Below are 21,344 nucleotides of genomic sequence, written 5' to 3'. Positions count from 1 at the left end.
ACTCCCAGCCCTAATATGTCTTAAATAGGCCGAAATCTGGCTAAGACGAAATATTTTGTCGTAACTACGTTCGAGAATGAGACCCAATATCCTGAAGTCTATAAGGGGTCACTATCTTCTCCTCCAATGGTCGCCAGGACACAGCTGCTTGAGCGTCAAACCAAGTGATGAGAGGTCTCATAATATTTGAAGTCTGGAAATGCTAAACCCCCGTCGAGTTTACTCCTCTGTGCAGTGGGTCTCTAAGCGTGGGCGTTTGTTGTTCCAGACGAATTTATATGCAGCAGAGTGCAGTTTTTGCCAGTAACCAACAGGAGGAGATAACTGTAGCATGGAGCTGATAAAGTTAATTCTGGGTAAAACATTCATCTTAATTATTGAAGCACGGGCCTGTAGTGAGTTTTTTTTTGGACCACCTGTTGAAATCATTCGTAATCCTGTCACCCAAGCTGGAGTAGTTATACTTTACTGTCTGGCTAATAGTGGGGAATATTTCAATCCCAAGACACTTAAAGTGCTCTACCATGAGTGTTTGCTGGGACGATGGTAGCCTTCGCAGTCTCATTGAGTGGAAGGAAGGCTGATTTTGGCCAGTTGATCTTAAATCCAGATAGACTGCCAAAATCATCTATTACTTGGAGAAGATGAGGTAGAGAGACGGCGGGGTTCTGCATAATTAGGAGTACATCATCTGCGTATAAGATGATATGGTGATGTGTGCCCTTAATTGAAACGGGGGATATAATCTGGGATTGTCTTATGTACTGAGCTAGAGGTTCGAGGGACAAAGCAAAGAGTCCGGGACTACGAGGACAACCCTGTCTAGAAGAGCGCGAGACAGAGAAGAGTGGCGAGCAGTTTCCCTGTTAAGATCATGGCCGAAGGCCCTGTGTAGAGAACTTTGATCATGTGAATGAACCCCTCACCTAACCCCATCCTTCTAAGGACTGCCCACAAATAAGACTACTCCAATCTGTCAAAGGCCTTCATCGCGTCTAAGGACATGACAGCCGTAGGGGTTGCGACATCCTTGCTGGCATCAATCACGTGCAGTAACCGTCTGATATTATCCGTGACCAGTCGGCCTCTTATAAAGCCAGTCTGATCAGGGTTAACCAGAGATGTCATATGCTTTTGAAGTCGGATGGCTAGCACCTTAGCATATAGCTTGAGATCGGCTCCGAGGAGACTTAAGGGTCTATAGCTGCCACATTCGGTGGGATCCTTATCTTTCTTGAGTAGGACAGATATAAGTGCCATATTGACATCCCTGGAAAAATTGCCCTCTTTGACCGAGTGTAAAATCATTGAAAGTAATAAGGGACAGAGTACATCCCAGAACACAATATAGAGTTCCGGTGGAATGCCGTCCCAACCAGGAGCCTTGCCCCGCTGCATGTCAGCAATCGCCTCCCTAAGCTCATCTAGTGTGATAGGTGCAGCTAACCGTTTAGCGTCATCCTCTGAGACCTGTGGTAAGTTAATTTGGTTAAGATAATCCTCCAGCTTGGTATGATCAAAGACCAATTCTGACTTGTACAGGTTGGAATAAAACGAGCGAAATGTATCGTTGATTTTGTTGTGGTTGGTGGTTATCTCCCCCTGTTGGTTCTTAATGGCAGGGATATCCGCAAATTGTTCACTGGCCCGTATCTTCATAGCTAGTAGGTGACTAGGTCTAGAACCATGAAAGTAGTAGTGTTGTAGGGCGGCTAGGTGGTGTAGTGGGCAAGGCACTCGCCACCAGTGTGGAGACGCTAGGATTCGCGTGTTCGAATCCAGCTCTCCACATTGTTTTCAGTTTAGCTGGTCGTCCGCAGTAATACACATTGGCCGTATTACGGGGAGGGAAAACTGAAGGGTGGGGATCGAACGTTGTGAACAAGCGACTCCTACAAGTCGGTTGGTGCGCCTGCGCAGTAGAATCAGGAAGTGTCGGGGGCAGCGTGAGCCTCCCACGCGTTACTCCTCGACACTGAGAGCTCGAGCTGCGCAGGTGAAAAGATGCGACTGCTGTTACCTCAAGTACCGGAGGGGACTTGTGCTATGTATGACTTAGTCCACATTGCAGCCGGCTTGTGGGAGGCAAGAAACAGCGTTCGTGACAGGGGAGGGTTGAATTGGATGATACGAAATTGGGATGGGAGAAAAATATAGAAAATGGGAGAAAAAGTGGATCAAAAAAAAGAAAGTAGTAGTGTTGTCTTGTTCTGTGCATTTGAAATTCAGACCGTTGCCTTAAAATGTTATGAGTTATGTAAAATGAGTTAATCTCTTTTTTCACCACCTTAATTTGGAGCTCCAGTCGGGTAGAGTAGTTGTGCTGCATAGAAGACATCAATGTTTTATGAAGCTCTTCCAATTCTACCAACTTGGAGAGACGTCCCTTGCGGCGATTTGAAGCAAATGGAGTGGTGTTACTTCTAATAAACCCCTTAATTGAATTCCATAAAATTCTGGGATCCTGTACCGATCCAGCATTAAACTGCAGGAATTCAATGAGCTTCTCCTTAAATTGCAGGTTGAATTCCCCGTTCTTCAGCAGCGTTGAGTTAAAGTGCCATCTAGGGGCACGGGACGTTATTTTACTGAGTTAGTTTAGGTTCGTGTTAACGTTCGATAATGTACAAAATAAACGCTTTCCGCTGCTATAAACGTCGCACTTTTATTTTGAAAACCCCAGAAAGGAAGTCATTATATATGCTTTACCATCCTGTTCTGTGTTAGCTCCGGTTAGCTCAGAGCGTCCAGTAGTTAGTAGTATATTATCAATACCAGCCATTGGATTACTGTTTTCTAAATTGGGGAGGCTTTTAATCGTCAAGGTAAGAGGATTTTAAGTCATGGTATCCATAAACTTCAACCGGTTCGGATCCTTTGAATGAATGAGAATGTCAACAATCACGACGACACGTTGAAATCACTGACTGCGCTCAGAGAGGAGTGGTTAGACAAAAAATTGTTCAGAGTATATTTGCTTATAAAACGTAATTGTCTAATTAAATTATTTTTTATTTCTCCACGTGAATACACAGGTCACAACATGTTTACATGAACGTTTTGGAGTTGTATTTGGAGTGTATTTCGTGACTGTATACAGTGTAAGGGAACGTCAGGCTCCGGATCTCCCCCACTTCCAGTGATGAAGCTCCGGATCTCCCCCACTTCCAGTGATGAAGCTAAGCTACGCTAACGGAGCGACTGACTGTTCCCAAAGCTAAATGCACGCACAGAGACAAAAAAGGTATGTATCTTCTTGTCTAACTCCAGGGAAGATGTTAAATAAGCTAATTTCCCAAAATGTTGGAGTTTTCCTTTAAGGAGGATGTATTTGTGGTCTGACAGTGCAATGGGCCTCAAGTCAACGTCAAAGCTATCGAATAGCCTAGAGGAAGAAAAAACAATCAATTCTGGAAAAAGTCTTATGTCTCGCGGTCGCGGAGAAAAAAGAGTAGTCAAGCACGGTTGGGTTGAGCAACCGCCACATATCAATTACCCCTGTGTCTTTAGACCAGGCACGTAGGGCCGCGGTCACTTGCTTCTGATCGTGGGTTTCAGCGTTACTGGACTTATCAATCAATGGATCCCAAATGGCATTGAAATCAGCACCCACTATAAATGAGTACTCAGGTAGTTTCAACATCTCTGTAGTGAGTACAGCATAAAAGTTAGCATCATACACATTAGGGGCGTAAGCGGCGATCAGAGCAATTTTCCTGTTAGAGCATTCCATTTTAGCAATAGTAATTCGACCATCTGCATCAGACCACACGTCTATTAAACTTTCGCTTAGCTACTATGGCTACTCCACGGGACTTAGTGCTAAAAGAAGAGGAGCTTATGTTATGATAAAATTTGTTTGCAAGTCTTGCACTGTCAGCCATTAACACTTTGAGTGCCAGCCGTGTTTTCCTATTTACCCCCTTGAGTGCCACCACCCACTTCAATGATAGCGCTCTCATATTTGTGAACGCATAAACTACATCTTAAATTATGGCTATGTGTCTAATCTGGCCATCGCTTATCAATTACTTGTTTGCAGTCAACATTGTTGAAACTGATTGTTTTTAAATCGGTTCATTTCCGTTTTATACCATTTTGAAAAACGCTCGTTTTTTTTAACACTTTAACTGCCGAAAACGCCGGAACTCGTCATTCCCCGCCATGCTCAAGTTGCCGAGGACGCCGTAACTCGTCTTTGATATCAATATTTCAAAAATCTGTGATCGAAATCATATTTCCGTTTCGGAGCCTTGACACACAGTGCTGATCTCCTCTCAACCCTCTAGCGGTTCAAGAGCGCCATCTGGTGGCCGATCGGCAGATCGAAACCGGATATCAACCTTTGAACCGGCAGGACTCACTCCATATGGGGTCCGGGCACTCGCTAATGTTAGAGAGACTCTGTCTTCACACAGTGAACATCGATCGGTGGAAATAACTCGAAAAAACAACATGATTTGGACGTATATACTATTATACAACCTGGAAATAGATCGGGCATTTCAACATCCCATAATCGAAAACTGTCTACTCCACGCTGATCGCCCAACGGCCCGAGGAGACTGGGGTGAGTTTTAGCGTGTAGTATTACCGTGTTCGATATAAACTGCTATGATGAACATATGACCCACATTAGATGAATGGTATAACGTTGCCCACGGAATTATAAATGCCCCCTCGCCCATCCGGTCAACATCAGATGACGTGTAGTAAATTCTAGAAGTAAGTCCAGTTGAAATTTTTGATCTCGCACAGATTCCTACCAAACTGTATTTGATCATCAATATAATGCATTTGGGGCTATAAATCACGTTCTGGAGAAAGCTGCAGAAAGAGATGAAAACATACTTATACTTTAGACCATATTTTAGTATGAATATGTGAATGAAAAAGTTTAACGTTGCTACACCATGAACAATACATATAGGACATCGAATGGGCCCTAATAATGGCAATCTAGCAATAGAATTTAAAAAGTTATAGCCCTGCAAAGAAGGGGAACTTCTCCATGTTAAATAGAGCTGGCAAGGGATGGTATATCATGAATTTAACCTTGGGCAATCAAAGTGTTAAGTTTCAGGAAAATATAAAGATTCTGTGATAATCGCCCTTTACTGGAATATTCTGGAATACACAAAAAAAAATCATTTTTCGGGCCTATTTATGAATAGTTTTCAAATAAACGCTAGATTATCGATAGTATATGTGTACTTATGCACATATACTGATCAGGAAATGAGAGTTGATCAGCACACACACACACACATAGGGCACACGTTGATATGTGAAAAAATATCTGATTATCCTAAGACTGGTAAAATAGATTCCTTACCTCAGATCAGATGTTCTCCAAAAAGATTATTCCAATTCCTGATCGCCATTCTAAATATCGATCGCGTTTATTGATCCAACGCTGGGTACTGGAAATATGTATTCCACGCTGTTTTGGGGCTCTGCAATGAATCCGATCCTCTCGGGTGACTTGACCGAGAAGTAAAATGAGGAAGCAGGATTTTTTTCCCCCATGTGTTTCATTCAATCCATTCCAAAGGGGTGCAGTACCACAGGGAGAGACGATAGGGGGCGGTATATTCCCAATGGAGCTCAGAGAGAGTTTGCAGCACTAACGTGAGACTAGATTGATGAAATATGAATTCAAATCGCTAATAAAAAAAAAGCGAGATATCTCGTCGCTGGCACTCAACGGTCGGCATTAACTAACGAGAAATCTCGTCGCTGGCACTCAAAGTGTTAAAAGAGTGCACGAGACAAGAGGACAGTACAGCCCTGCAGGGGTCGACACAGTGCTGCACAACTTCTACGTTGATGACTGCCTCAAGTCAGTTCGTTCAGAAGAGGAGGCTGTGTCTCTGTGCAACGAATTAAGGGCTATCCTTGCCTCAGGAGAATTCCGGCTTACTAAGTGGGTGAGCAACAGCCGAGCCGTGCTGTCCGCTATCCCTGCTGAGGAAAGGGCTGAACCTCTGAGGGAGTTAGATCTGGATCTGGACATGCTCCCGGTCGAGCGGGCTTTGGGAGTCCGGTGGTGTACTGAGAGCGACAACTTCAAGTTCAAGATTGTCCTACAAGAAAGACCACCCACAAGAAGAGGCATCCTCTCTATAGTTGGCTCAATCTACCATCCGCTGGGCCTCCTAGCTCCAGTGGTCTTGACAGCGAAGAGGATCCTCCAAGAGCTCTGCAGATTAAAACTAGGATGGGATGACGACATCCCCGAGCATCTCGCTCTACAATGGTCCAGCTGGATGGAGGACCTTCGTCTGTTGGAGGATTTCGGAGTGCCTCTGAGTTTCAAGCCCAAGGGCTTCGGCGAGGCAACATTCAACCAGCTGCATCACTTCGCAGATGCTAGCCAAGAAGGCTACGGAACGGTGACAACAAGCTTCATGTTGCCTTCGTCATGGCGAAGGCGAGAGTGGCCCCGCTCAAGCCCCTCACTATCCCGCGCATGGAGCTAGCAGCCGTTACCATGGCAGCGCGCATGGACAGGACCTTGAGATCCGAGCTGGAGCTCCACCTAAACAAATCTGTGTTCTGGTCCGACAGCACCACTGTGCTCAAATACATCGCAAACAGAACAAGTAGGTTTCGCACCTTCGTAGCGAATCGAGTGGAGACCATCTTGAAGCTGTCAGAAGTAGGACAGTGGCGGTATGTAAATACTGCAACAAATCCTGCTGACCACGCGTCGAGAGGACTCAATGTGGAATCATTCCTGCCCAATGAGACTTGGATACAGGGGCCGGAATTCCTCACCAAGCCCGAAGAGGAATGGCCTCAGAACCCAGAACACCATGGGGACCTAACCACGGAGGACCCAGATGTAAAGAACGCCGTGGTCATCGCGACTGCAGCTGAAGAGCAGTTCGACACAGTTCAGCAGTTCCTGGAATATTACTCCAACTGGAACGTCTCAAGAAGACAGCCGGTTGGATGCTGAAGCTTAGAAGCACTCTGCTGATGCTGTGTCGCAAGAGGAAGGAGATGAAGTACGGGCTTGTGCGCCGGGTCCGTGTCAAGACGAAGACGACCATTTTAGATAGACCTATCACTAAGGTCTGTCTTCTCCAAGAAGCTGCATGAGGCGGTGGTAAAGACCGTCCTCCTACGGTGTGCCATGTACTAGGGACCTCTGGCACCAGGTATTGGTTATCCAGCAGCAGAGACACTTATCAGTTAAAATAGTGTTTGGTTTAGCTCCTTGTTTTTTAGTTGTTAGTTTGTCTCTAGATTAGAAGTACAATTAGGGGCCGGTGTAGGAGCCAAAGCTATATATTTAGGTTATTGTATTATATGAATGTTTATATGTTTATTTGTATAACCTTACATTGAAACGGCATTAGGAATATTGATTGGATTTAGATAAAGTCATTGAACCGCCTTATTTGTCATAATAGAACATTCTAGAACATTTGTGATGTCACAGTAGGGGTGGACGGTATGGTCTAAAATGTATATCACGGTATAATCTGAAGCATAGACGATTAGACGGTAACGGTATATATCACGGTATCATCGTTTTTGATAAAAAAAAAATTATTTTATATAATTTTTTTTTTTTTATAAAATATATATATTATATAATTAGACTTGTACTTGTATTATCTGCGAGACATCGCCACCACGCAACAAGCTCCACTGTCTGTGTGTACTCTAGTAGCCTCCAGCTACGGCCAGGATTCTCCGGAGCTGCACCTGGACCTATACTCGAGTAGCCTCGAGCAGAGCTACGGCCAGGATTCTCCGGCGCTGCACCTGGACCCTATTGTATTGGTATAACGTTATCAAGCCCTCAGCTCGTATACGCATCGAATCAGTGTTATAAGACATTGATATCAGGAGCTATCTGTAGCTACTGCTAGCCGGATATATAACGTTAATACAACGCCTCAGTGAATTATTTAGTTCAATGGGACATTTCGTTTTGAACGGTGAACTAACTTGCGTTAACGTGAGCTAACGGCTAACGGAGCTATCATACACGTCTACTCTCTACTAGACTTGATGGAGCGTTTGTTGATGTCAGGAGCTATCGGTAGCTGGCCGACTAGATACCGTTCGGTTAGACAATGCCTCATCATGTATTAAACTAAAAGTGAATAGTTGACTGGGTCATTTTGTAACGGTAGCTAAGCTAACGTTAGCTCAGGGAGACGTCCCGTCCCACTAGACTACTAGTAGACCCGTGTTTACATGCGTGCAGGAGGGGCTGGCACGCCCACTGCGCGAAGCCTCCTAAATAACTTTTTCCAGTTCGCACATATCTATTATCTATGACTAATTCTATCTATTTTTAGGGGCAAATGCGAGTGAAATAGTCGCGCTGTGGTTACATGACGTCATTGCTATTTTAGAGCTGCACTACCGGTTACACGGTATAGGCAAAATCCATACCGTAGAGCAAATTCATACCGTTTATACCGTATACCGTTTATACCGTCCACCCCTATGTCACAGTATGATGTCATGACCAAACGTTCTAGAACATTTGTGATGTCACAGTATGATGTCATGACCGAACGTTCTGGAACATTTGTGATGTCACCGCATGATGTCATAACCGACCATTCTAGAACATTTGTGTCTCTATATATACCGTAATTTTCGCACTATAAGCAGCACCTGAATATAAGCCGCAGCAGCTAAATTGAATGATGTGTACATATATAAACCGCACTGGACTATAAGCCGCAGGTGTTTTAATGTTTAATTACAGTCTTCCCACCAGCATTGGGACACAATACTGTTGGACAAATAACAAGAATTAACTCATTTACAAGTTGTATTAAGTTTAGCAAATAAGTGAACAGATAAATAACATTTCAATGCAGTCAAAAAAGCAATATTTCGATTTTTATATTTTCAGGTTTGCTCACGTCGAGTCACATATAAGCCGCACCGTGACGACACCCAGCTATATATCCGGATCACACCATCATCACCTTCATCACCCCCCACACTGACCGCTTGCCTGGAGGAGACTAAGGCGTGGATGAACCACAGGTTTCTCCAGGTCAACAGTTCCAAAACTCAAGCCATGCTGATCGGTACCCCACACCAGGCCCGGTCAACCACCATCTCCTTCTCCGGTCAGGACATTCCCCTCTCCACCCTTGTCACCAACTTGGGCGTGAGAATGGACCCCCACCTCACATATGAAACACACATCAAACACCTCTGCAAGACCTCTTTCTTTCACCTCCGAAACATCACTAAACTCCGTCCCTCACTCACCCTGGCAGATTCAGAGAAACTCATCCACGCTTTTGTTTCCTCCAGGCTGGACTATTGCAATGCACTCCTCATCGGGATCCCTAGTAAAAGCATTAAGAAAACTGCAAACCATCCAGAATGTCGCTGCTAGGATCCTGATGAGGGTGCGCAAATATGATCACATCACCCCCACCCTCAGATCCCTTCACTGGCTCCCCGTGGAACACAGGATTGAGTACAAGGTGTCCCTCCTCACTCACCAGTGTGTACATGGTGGTGCCCCTGCCTATCTCAAGGAACTCCTCACCCCCCAGTCCTCACGTTCCCTCCGCTCCGGCACAGCCTACCTCCTCAAAGCCCCCAGGACTAAGCTGCACACCATGGGCGATCGCGCCTTCTGCTCTGCCGCACCCAGACTTTGGAATGCTCTCCCCATCCACCTGAGAGCATCACAATCCGTCGAGGCTTTTAAAAGGGGCCTAAAAACATTTCTTTTTAACAAGGCTTTTGCCTGAATTTTCTTTTACTTTTATTTTTACTTCTATTCATTTAATTATTATTTTTATTTTATTTTACTCTTAGGTTCTTCCATTTCACTGATTGTTAGTCTTTTTAATTGTTTTTATTCATTTTTAATTGTTTTATTCATTTAACTTTTGTCTATCTCCTGTAGCACTCTGAGATTCTCACGAATATAAAGTGCGGTACAAATTGAATCCATCATTATTATTATATAAGCTGCAGGGTCGAAAAATAGGGGGAAAAGGTGCGGCTTATAGTCCGAAAATTACGGTAGTCCACAATTCTCTCAGAACAGGCAGTGTGTAGCTTGAAACAGGACTGAACAGGACTGAACAGATAGACTAAACAACACATTTAATGTACTTTACTGGTGAGACACCTCATGTGAATAGGCAAAATTCTTTTTTTAATAGATATCACTGAAACTTTCCCAGTTTGTTATGTACATAACAACTTAGAAAAAAATGTATTGCAAGTTTTCTGAGATCTTATGTTTATATATGCAAAATAGGCATTACCTCATTAAATATGCACTAATTTGCATATGACGTTTGGGTATAAATACCAACATTGGATGATGCCAGATTTTTTTTAATGGTTTCATTATGTTGACACATAACACTGAACTTTTTACAGAAGGGATTGTGGATATGTCTTTTTATCCCATGAATCAGGAAATGCTGACTAGTCATAAAAAAATCTATTTTCGCCATGTTTTTTGGTCTAAATATACTATAAATCAGGCTATGAATGATATATCAACAAACCCCCCTGTAAAAAGATGCAGGGTATATATAGGAAGAAATGTGGAAAGTATGGTGTGTGTAGGTGCTATGGAATGGTACATGTCTACCCTTGCGTGTAAGAAAAATGCATAAAAACTAGAGCTGGGCCGTTAACGGCGTTAACGTGCTGCGTTAACGCTATACTAGTATCGCGCGATAATATAATTAACGCATTAATCTAAAAAAAAGAAGAAAAAAAAGATTTTTTTTTTTTTTTTTTTTTTTTTTTTTACCTTTATTTACCCAGGGTAGGTTCGCTGAGCACAGATGCTCTTCTTCAGGAACGCCCTGCTTCACATTCACACAGTTCCATTCACACCTGGGAGCTGCCCAGTACAACCACAGTTGACACCATTGGCCACTGAGCAACTCCACTGGAGCAGTTGATTCAAGCCATGTCACATAGTTCAAGTTTGAAATGATTCTTTCTGTTTTGCTCCTGAGAGTGCTAGATACTGTACTGTACTGGTAATATTATTTATTTGTGTTAACTTCTGAATAAAACAACTTATTAAACACAAGTACATCTTATTGAACATTATTTTGATATTTCATTACCAATTATCATAGCAAAACAGCTTTTTCAAACAGTCTGTAATGCATTTTGGAAACGGGAGATGGGCTCATGGTGTAATGGGCCACCTGGCCTGAGAAACATAAGGAGGAAAGAAAAAGTAAGGACTTACTTCTGGTCATTATTTGGGTAGAACACACATATTTTGAATGCCTTCGGCAGGTTTTTTTTTTTTTTTTTTGAGCCATTTTAATCTAGATTAATCTAGATTAAATCCAGGATTGCAGATAGATTAATCTAGATTAAAAAAAATTATCTATGCCCACCTCTAATAAAAACTCATTTTTGGGAAAACGCCTTCAAAGTTCTGTATTGTAAAATGCCATACATTTTTTTTTAAACAGCTATTTACAAACACAATACCTAATCAAACCATTAGTAATTGACAACCTAAACACATGCCTGATAACTGAATAATAATAATAATGATGTTATTGAACTGAACAGAACTACACACAGGCTACAAACAGTGTAGTTACAGTGTAGTACCCCCTAATAGGCAAAAATATATTTGAATAGATATCACTATGAAACTTTCCCAGTTTGTTATGTACATATAAACTAAGAAAAAATATATTGAACGTTTTCTGAATTTTATGTTATATATGCAAATTAGGCACTTCCCTCATGTATGGCATTTTACAATACAGAACTTTGAAGGCGTTTTCCCAAAAATTTGTTTTTATGCGTTTTTCTTACAAGCAAGGGTAGACATACCATTCCATAGCACCTACACACACACACACACCATACTTTCCACATTTCTTCCTATTTATACAACGGCATGCAAATTTCTCGATTCTGATTGGCCATTCACACGTCTTTATTGGCAACAATCCACGGTCCTGGGCTCAGGACCCGCCCACAACCAAATCACATAACCCTCCCCGGCTCACTCCGGGAGAAAACAAGATCGCGGACAACAAATGGTTATGTTGAAAGCACCATAACGACTAAATATGAAGCGATTCTGTCAAGGGGAATGTGTTAGTCCTTTAAACAATGTTGGATGATGTAATTGATGGGTCTTGACTCAATCTAGAACAAAAGAAAAATCGCGGATTGATTGATAGATTAATTGATTGATTTAAATTTCTTCCTTCCTACTTTCTACTGATTGCAGCGTTCTCTCTCCGACGCTGGCGTACCCACAAACACACACACACACATAGACACACACACACACACACACACACACATACACACACACACGCACACACACACTGTGACACACACACACACACACACACACGCACACACACACACACACACTCCTGTCTGCAACAGCGGGGGAGTCAGACTGAGAGAGAAGCAGCGCTGTTTTAAGTGAGCATGGTCTATTGAATTGATTGATTGGTTGATTGCTAATTTTATTACTGTACCCCTGGTTTCCAACTGGTTAAGTTTAGGCTAAAAGAAATAAATAAAAAAATAGGGCGAAGAAAACGTTTTTTTCCTATAGGGCAAAGAAAACGTTTTAATTTGTTTTACCTACTTTATATTCTGCATCTGGTAATAAAATGTTCAATCAATCATTCCAATAATACACAGTTGGATGTGTTAGTTGGTTGGATGCACTTCAAGCTGCTTCCACATGAGGCAACTTCTCTCAATCATTCCAATAATACACAGTTGGATGTGTTAGTTTGGTTGGATGCACTTCAAGCTGCTTCCACATGGAGTTGTGGGAACTACTTTTTCTGGCGGATGGTTTTTTCAATAAATCTTCGATTAATGTGTGTTTATTGTATAGAAATAAGGTTGGATGAATCTGGCAGTTGTATAAAAGCTTTACACCACGTGCAGTCGTGATTTGTGACCAATAAACCATGCCTAGGGGGGTCTAACGACCCTCGGCTGCGCCTCGGGCCTAACAACCACCCCTAGGCATGGTTTATTGGTCACAAACCACTCCTGCGTGTGATGTAATGCTTAAATATACCCTGCATCTTTTTACAGAGGAGTTTGTTGATATATCATTCATAGCCTGATTTATAGTACATTTAGACCAAAAAACATGGCGAAAATAGATTTTTTATGACTAGTCAGCATTTCCTGATTCATGGGATGATAAAAACACATATCCACAATCCCTTCTTTTTTTTATCTACTTTTTCTCCCCATTTTCTATTTTTCTCCCTTCCCCAATTTCGTATTGTCCAATTCTACCCTCCCCTGTCTCAAACGTTGGTAGGCCATGCCTCCCACAAGCCGGCTGCAATGTGGACGAAGCCTTGCATCACATGTCCCCTCCGGTACTCGAGGAGGCAGCCGTCACATCTTTTCACCTGCACAGCGCGATCTCTCAGCGGCGAGGGTCTGCCCTATCCCCCCCCCCCCCTCACAGTAAGCTGTGGTGTTCCACAAGGAAGCATACTAGGTCCGCTACTGTTCCTAATTTATGCAAATGACATGTCGTCAGCTTGTGACTGCAACTTGTTCCTGTTTGCGGACGACTCAGCCCTGCTGGTCTCTGACAAGAACAAGTTACAGGTTGAAAAAACCCTCAGCTCAGAACTAGGCAAAATCTGCATATGGCTCGCTGATAACAAACTATCATTACACATGGGCAAAACAAAGTCCATTCTCTTCGGTTCAAATAACAAACTCAGCAAGACCGACGGCTTCTCAGTTACAGTGGGTGACAATATTGTCACAAGGAAAGAAGATATTACCTACCTGGGTTCCATCCTAGAGGCAAATCTTTCCTGTGACAAAATGGCATCCAATGTAATAAAAAAAGTCAACCAACGAACTCGATTCTTGTACCGGATCTCCTCACTGGTAAACAAGAATACCCTGAAGACTCTGGCAGGAGCACTCATTCAAGGGTACTACGACTATGCTTGCACCTCATGGTACCAAAGCACCTCAAAGGCGCTAAAAACAAAATTACAAACATCTCAAAACAAACTGGTCAGACTACTGCTTGACCTTACTCCTAGAACCCACCTCACCCCTGCCCACTTTGACAACCTAGGATGGCTTAGAGTAGACGACAGAGTACATCAACTTGCAATGGGCCTGGTCTACAAGATACACTACACGACCAAGGTACCCATGTACATGTCAAAATACTTCCCAAAGGTCAGTGAATACCACGATCACAACACCAGAGGGAGCTCCACAAATCATGTTAAACCCAGATTTGGCTCAAACAAGGGACTAAACACGTTTCGCAATTATGCCACATCAATGTGGAACGCCCTACCCAAAGCTGTAAAGGAATGTGAATCACTACCCACTTTCAAAAACACTCTCAAAAAACACCTACGGGAGACTGCAATTCGAAACTGGCCCCTGTAAATGTCCTAACACAACCCCCTCCAATGTACAGTAAATTACCAAGTATGGTCTTGTCAATATTCCAATGTACAGTTTTGTTTGTATAGTTGTACAGTGTCCCCCCCCCACCCCTCCTACCCAACCCCCCCCCCCCCCCCCCCCCCACCTCCAATGTACAGTCGTCGTCGTCGTCGTCCCCCCCCCCCACCTACCCAATCCAATGTACAGTTTTTACGCCAAATATATATACTTTTTTTCTGGACTCTTTTTGTATCACAAACAGTACTGTATTTGCAAATCTGGTATGTCATAAATGTATAGATGTAGCAGTACTGTCTATCTGTATGTCATGTATGTCATATATGTTACGATGAATTGAAAATGGGGGACCCTGATGTAAACAAGACGAAAGTCTTTCTCTGGTCTGCATCCCCTTAACAATTGTATGTATTGAGCTGTACTGTACTGTACCCATTCTGCAATCTGTTAATAAAGTTTTCAATCAATCAATCTGCGTGGGAGGGACGCTTCTATACTTTCCGTAGCCGCATTTCTGCAGGACGCTCTCTGATTGGCCGACGCCAGTTTCTACACTGGTTAGGCTTAGACACTCTTTCGAAGTTGGTTAAGGTTAGAGTTTGTCTTAGAGCATGACGATAGAACGCCAGGTAGTTTGGGCAAAGACACAGCTCGTCACGCGATTGGGCAAACATGTCAGTGGCCAATCAGAGAGCGTCCTGCAGAAATGCGGCTACGGAAAGTATAGACGCGGGAGGCACACGCCGCCCCCGTCGCTTCCTAATTCTACTGCGCAGGCGCACCAACCGACCTGTAGGAGTCGCTGTCCACAACGTCCAATCCCCACCCACCAGCTTCCCACCCCCTAATACTGCCAATTGTATTAGTATGAACGACCAGCCAAGCTGGTAGCAATGCCGAGAGCTGGGCTCAAACCCAGCATATCCTGCGTTGGTGGCGAGCGCCTTGCACACTGCGCCACCTAGCCGCCCAATCCACAATCCCTTCTGTAAAAAGTTCAGTGTTATGTGTCAACATAATGAAACTATTAAAAAAAATCTGGCATCATCCAATGTTGGTATTTATACCCAAACGTCATATGCAAATTAGTGCATATTTAATGAGGTAATGCATATTTTGCATATATAAACATAAGATCTCAGAAAACTTGCAATACATTATTTTCTAAGTTATGTACATAACAAACTGGGTAAGTTTCATAGTGATATCTATTCAAATATTTGTTTTTCACCTTAAAATTACTTTGTCAACAGGTCATTTTTTAATAAATCATTATCTTTATTATTACGTAGGAACGTTGCTACAGCGCTTCATTCCGGATTACATTTGTTTCGACACGACTGTCCGTCGTACTAAAGTGTCCCCACAAATATCAACAATGGCTGAACGAGGATACAGTTTCTCTCTGACTACTTTCAGGTAAAGTTTACGGAGTTGTATAATTGACTGAAAACATATCAACATTACGTTTTGCTTTGTCAGAATATCCGAACCAGCTCATTCTTACGTTATTGCCTTATGGTGGGTGTGTGGTCAGGTAATTGAAATCGCCAGAAAGCGAGGAATGACATGCCTTGTCATGCCGGGCTGCTAACGCGTTAGCCGTAGCGCAGCTAGTAGCCAATGACAGTTGCTTTTATTTAACAGCTAACGCGCTAGCTAACCAGATGTATGAAAACAGCAGTGACGTTAACAGCGCATGAAATAAAGATTAAAAATCGTGAAATTGTGATTTTTTTTTTTTTTTTTTTTCATACGTTATTCTCAAATCATAAGACAACGTTGGGTGTCGCATTCTGCCCATTGCTAACAGACAGTGAATCGAAGTTACTTGGAGGTTGAATGAATGAAAACTTTATTTAACAGATTGCAGAATGGGTACAATACAGTACGGCTCAATACATACAATTGTTAAGGGGATGCAGACCTGAGAAAGACGTTTGTCTTGTTTCCATCAGGGTCCCCCATTTTCAATTCATATAGACATTTATGACATACACAACATACATGACATTTATGGCATAGGGACATGTAGGTACTATATAGTTTAGTACTGATACATTTGTGACAAACGGTATTCCAATATACAGTACTGTTACCCCTAGATCCTGACAGAGTATATACATATGATGGGGAGGGGACTGTACATTAGGGGGGGGTGGGTGGGTGGGTGGGAGAGAAATATACATACGGCGGGCAGGGAATATATACATGCGGTGGGGAGGAGACTGTCTATTAGGGGGTGGTGGGGGTTTTGGGCATTTACGGTGGCCAGTTTCGAATTGCAGCCTCCCGTAGGTGCTCTTTAAGAGCGGTTTTGAATGTGGGCAGGGATTCACATTCCTTTACAGCTTTGGGTAGGGCGTTCCACATTGTTGTGGCATAATTGCGAAACGTGTTTAGTCCCTTGTTTGAGCCGAATCTGGGTTTAACATGATTTGTTGAGCTTCCTCTGGTGTAGTGGTTGTGGTCAGTGGCGGCTCGTGGATGCTTCGCCACTAGGGGCGCTATACCAAACATTTTGCAAACATGTACAGTACCACGCAACCGACTCATGGCAAGACGTGAGCGATTCGACTCACGCTCACGGCAATGAACCGGCTCTTATGAACGAGTCGCTCAGCTGTTACTACAACAACACACAACCAGTCAAATAAAGTATAGTCTAATTCACAACTTGAAACACAATATATAAATAGAAAAGTTAGAAACAAAACTCGCTCCGTCTCCAAACACACGCAGATCTCTCCTTCTCTCTCTCACACACAGCGCGACGTGGAATCGATTCGTTACACAATCAGACCTATTATATACCAAGAATAACTTCAGTATGAGTACAGGGCTGTACACATATTTTGCATATTGTTAAACGAGCCAAGGCTAGCTATTAAACTATCGATATGAATCGAAAATCTGGGACCCTGATGTAAACAAGACAAACGTCTTTCTCTGGTCTGCATCCCCTTAACAATTGTGTGTATTGAGCCGTACTGTATTGTACCCATTCTGCAATCTGTTAATAAAGTTTTCATTCATTCATTCATTCAAACATAGACGATATTGAACAAGCCATAATCCACGTATTTTCAATCCGAGAGAGCTGCAGTAGTTAAATCAATGAGCCATCGACACAGTCAGTGTGGTAACGTTATTATTGCATCCAAGATTGATACACGGCTGGCTAGGCAGTTGGTAGTCATAGTCTTGTCTTGTGTTATAAAATAAATAAACAATCAGCAATGTCTCGCTTCATGAATGGCCAGCAGTAGCCTAACAGTACTGCTCCTAAAAAAAACTATTTACAAACGTTAACGTTAACCACAGAGAGAGAGAGAGAGAGAGACTCACTGTTTAGTTGACACGTCCAGGGCTTGCCTTGATAAAGTGTATAATCCACTGTTGATGTATTCCAGACCACTGTCCACTGTGTCCAGACTGCATCCGCCATATAGCTTGTTAGCCAAGTGTTAGCTTGTTAGCAGTTGGTCACACAACACAAGTACTTCATTCCTTTGTCCATTTCCGAATTCAAACTACCTGGCGTTCTATCGCCATGCTCTAAGACAAACTCTAACCTTAACCAACTTTGAAAGAGTGCCTAAGCTTAACAGTCTAAAGAACTTGCAGTCACGGCACGCTCAGCTGCATGCATCTCACAACAACACAAATCTCTACCACCAACGGAGGACCAACCTAGGAATAAGCTAGAATTGGAACATTAGAAATTGGATTCGGCCAATCAGAGATCGTCTCTGTGAAATTCTGCTACGGAAAAAAAATACTGGCGTCGGCCAATCAGAGAGCGTCTCCGCGAAATGCGGCTACAGAAATTCTTGACGCTACTGGCTAGACCGCTTCAAATCGCGCCCGGATTCCAACATAATAGTCATATTTCAACGCACAACGCGTTACGCACTGATTGGCTGCGCGTGATACAGCGATCAAACCGTGACGCGCACTCAGAGCGCTATCGCGTCTAGCCCGGGCCGAGAAATACAAAAAAATAATAATAAAAAAGAAAGGTGAGTCACTTCCTGTTCAAGAAAACGAGTATTTTTTTTTTAATATAATAACGTTATATTGTGCATTGGAAACACAAACATACTTAAAATGAGTAAATATTATTAATTTTAAACATGTTTATATTATTTATAGGGCTATAAAACTAAAAACTAAAAACGTATTTTTCTTGTTCTCTCATATAACCAGGGTAGGAGCTGAGGGGGGGCGGCGCCCGAGCGCCCCTAGTGGTAGAGCCGCCACTGGTTGTGGTATTCACTGACCTTTGGGAAGTATTTTGACATGTACATGGGCACCCCGGTCGTATAGTGTATCTTGTAGACCAGGCCCATTGCAAGTTGCTGTACTCTGTCGTCTACTCTAAGCCATCCTAGGTTGTCAAAGTGGGCAGGGGTGAGGTGGGTTCTGGGTTTCAGGTCAAGTAGTAGTCTGACCAGTTTGTTTTGTGATGTTTGTAATTTTGTTTTAAGCGCCTTTGAGGTGCTTTGGTACCATGAGGTGCACACATAGTCATAGTACCCTTGAATGAGTGCTCCTGCCAGAGTCTTCAGGGTATTCTTGTTTACCAGAGAGGAGATCCGGTACAGGAATCTAGTTTGTTGGTTGACTTTTTTTTATTACATTGGATGCCATTTTGTCACGGGAAAGATTTGCCTCTAGGATGGAACCCAGGTAGGTAATTTCGTCTTTCCTTGTGACAATATTGTCACCCACTGTAACTGAGAAGCCGTCGGTCTTGTTGAGTTTGTTATTTGAACCGAAGAGAATGGACTCTGTTTTGCCCATGTGTAATGATAGTTTGTTATCAGCGAGCCATATGCAGATTTTGCCTAGTTCCGAGCTGAGGGTTTTTTCAACCTGCAACTTGTTCTTGTCAGAGACCAGCAGGGCTGAGTCGTCCGCAAACAGGTTAGCTGGTATATACAATATCTACTGAGAAAACAAATGTTCGCCAATCTGGCGACTTCATACAAATACGTGAAATTACTTTATTGACTTTGTCGTTACAATAATTTGCGCTATTCAGGTGATTGTTGGTAAAGTGTTTATAATCCCAGCACTGTTTGCAATGTGGCTTTTCCTCAAACGGAGCTACGTCATCTGTGACGTGACTGCATTTGCAGGTGACTTGCCACGCAAAAATAAGTTGCCTCAAGTTTCAAGTTTCTTTATTAGTTGTCATACAGAAGTACAGAATACTTTTATACAAAATGCTTCTTTCTATTACGCTCCAGAGACTGTGCTAGACAAAAATAGATTTAAGTATAAAATTAAACAAGTATAGCAAGTAAAAATAGAAGTCGCATACGTGGACACAAGTGTTCAGTATGTACATATGTACAATGTTCAATGCAGAGTAGAAGTAACTGAGTTTACCATACAATATAAATATACTAATATACAATATACTATATAGTGCAAAGCAGAAATGGGATGAGGTACAATTTACAGTAAGTAAGGTGTAATGAGGTATGGGTTGTAGTGCAAATTCTTTCCCAATAAATATAAAGTGTGTTTCAATCAATGCAGTGAGTTGTTTGTTTAAAGTGAGTGTGTGCGTGTGTATGTGTGTGCTGCGAGTGCATTTGATGGTTGTTACATAGTGTTATTGTTCGTTGAGCATCCTGATGGCCTGGAGATAGAAGCCTCGCAATAGTCGGCAACGGTTAGTCATGGATCTCTAATTCACTCCAGTAAACTTGCCATTGACAGTCATTTACTCAAACCTTAGGCCCTCTTGAGCAGGGGAGAGAGATAGACTCCATACTCTGCTGCCCTAATGAGGCTATGTTAAAGCAATGCCTTGCTGGCTGTTGGTAGTGTGTTTAATTTGATCCAAAGCGCTTTACAATTAGTTCCTTTTTACCCATTCACTCACACATTCACACACCGACGGTGGAGGCAACCATGCAAGGTGCCAACCTGCTCACCGGGAGCAATTGGGGATTAAATGTCTTGCTCCAGGAGACCAGGACACTTCCATACGATGCCCGGGAGGAGTAGGAATCTAACCGGGAATCTCCGGATTACCAGACAACTGCTCTACCTCCCGAGCCACTGTGTTTAAAGTCTTGTTCTTGTGTTTCCTGCAGCCCGTCGGGGAAGCTGGTCCAGATAGAGTATGCTCTGTCAGCCGTGGCAGCAGGAGCACCTTCTGTTGGCATCAAAGGTGGGTCGCTAGTAGTGATGGAACAACTCATGATTCAACTATGTTCCCCCTACAGAGGCTGCTGAGTCTCAAACATTCTATATCACCTAAACATCACATCCCAAATACACATTTGATAGTCCCCGGGACGACGGGACGGTGTTAGTCTCGAGCCCTGGGTCCAAGGACCGAGCCATGGGGGACACCCGTCTGAAGGGGGCAACGGGTCCTTATTCATGATACTTGGTACGATGACGGCCATGCCAGTGCAGAGCCAACCACTCCCATTCCTGCAAGGGATGTTAGAAGGATCTGATGGTTGACTGTCGAAGGCTGCCGACATGTCTAGGAGAATCGGGACAGAGGAGTAGGGGTGGACGGTATAAACGGTATACGGTATAAACGGTAAAATTTGCTCTACGGTATGGATTTTGACTATACCGTTTAACCGGTAGAGCAGCTCTAAAAGAGCAATGACGTCATGTAACCACAGCGCGACTATTTCAATCGCATTTGCCCCTAAAAATAGATAGAATTAGTCATAGATAATAGATATGTGCAAACTGGAAAAAGTTATTTAGGAGGCTTCGCGCAGTGGGCGTGTCAACACGCAATTGTCATTTCATAATATAAACACATATCACCGCGGCGCACAGCAAGTTTCAATTTCAGTTCCTGGCATTTTTAACCAGTGGAGAAAGGTAAGATATTTCCCTATCGTTTTTCTTATATG

At 43.0% G+C, this 21,344-nt stretch overlaps 1 protein-coding gene across 1 annotated transcript in view; it reads left to right on the top strand.

The window, feature by feature from the left end:
- Nucleotides 1-15,801: 15,801 nt before the first annotated feature.
- The window catches only part of LOC311227009 (proteasome subunit alpha type-2), a 45,005-nt gene continuing 39,462 nt past the window's right edge, over nt 15,802-21,344 (top strand). The window contains exons 1-2 of the mRNA XM_084312505.1: nt 15,802-15,861; nt 20,556-20,632. Of these exons, the coding sequence (XP_084168631.1) occupies nt 15,821-15,861; nt 20,556-20,632 (118 nt within the window). The 5' untranslated portion in view covers nt 15,802-15,820. The remainder of the gene's footprint in view (nt 15,862-20,555; nt 20,633-21,344) is intronic.

This window comes from Notolepis coatsorum, assembly GCF_963971535.1.
Source record: "Notolepis coatsorum genome assembly, chromosome: 4".
Classification (NCBI taxonomy): domain Eukaryota; kingdom Metazoa; phylum Chordata; class Actinopteri; order Aulopiformes; family Paralepididae; genus Notolepis; species Notolepis coatsorum.
Note: the sequence above shows the minus strand (reverse complement) of the source record. Positions and strands in the feature narration are given on the sequence as shown.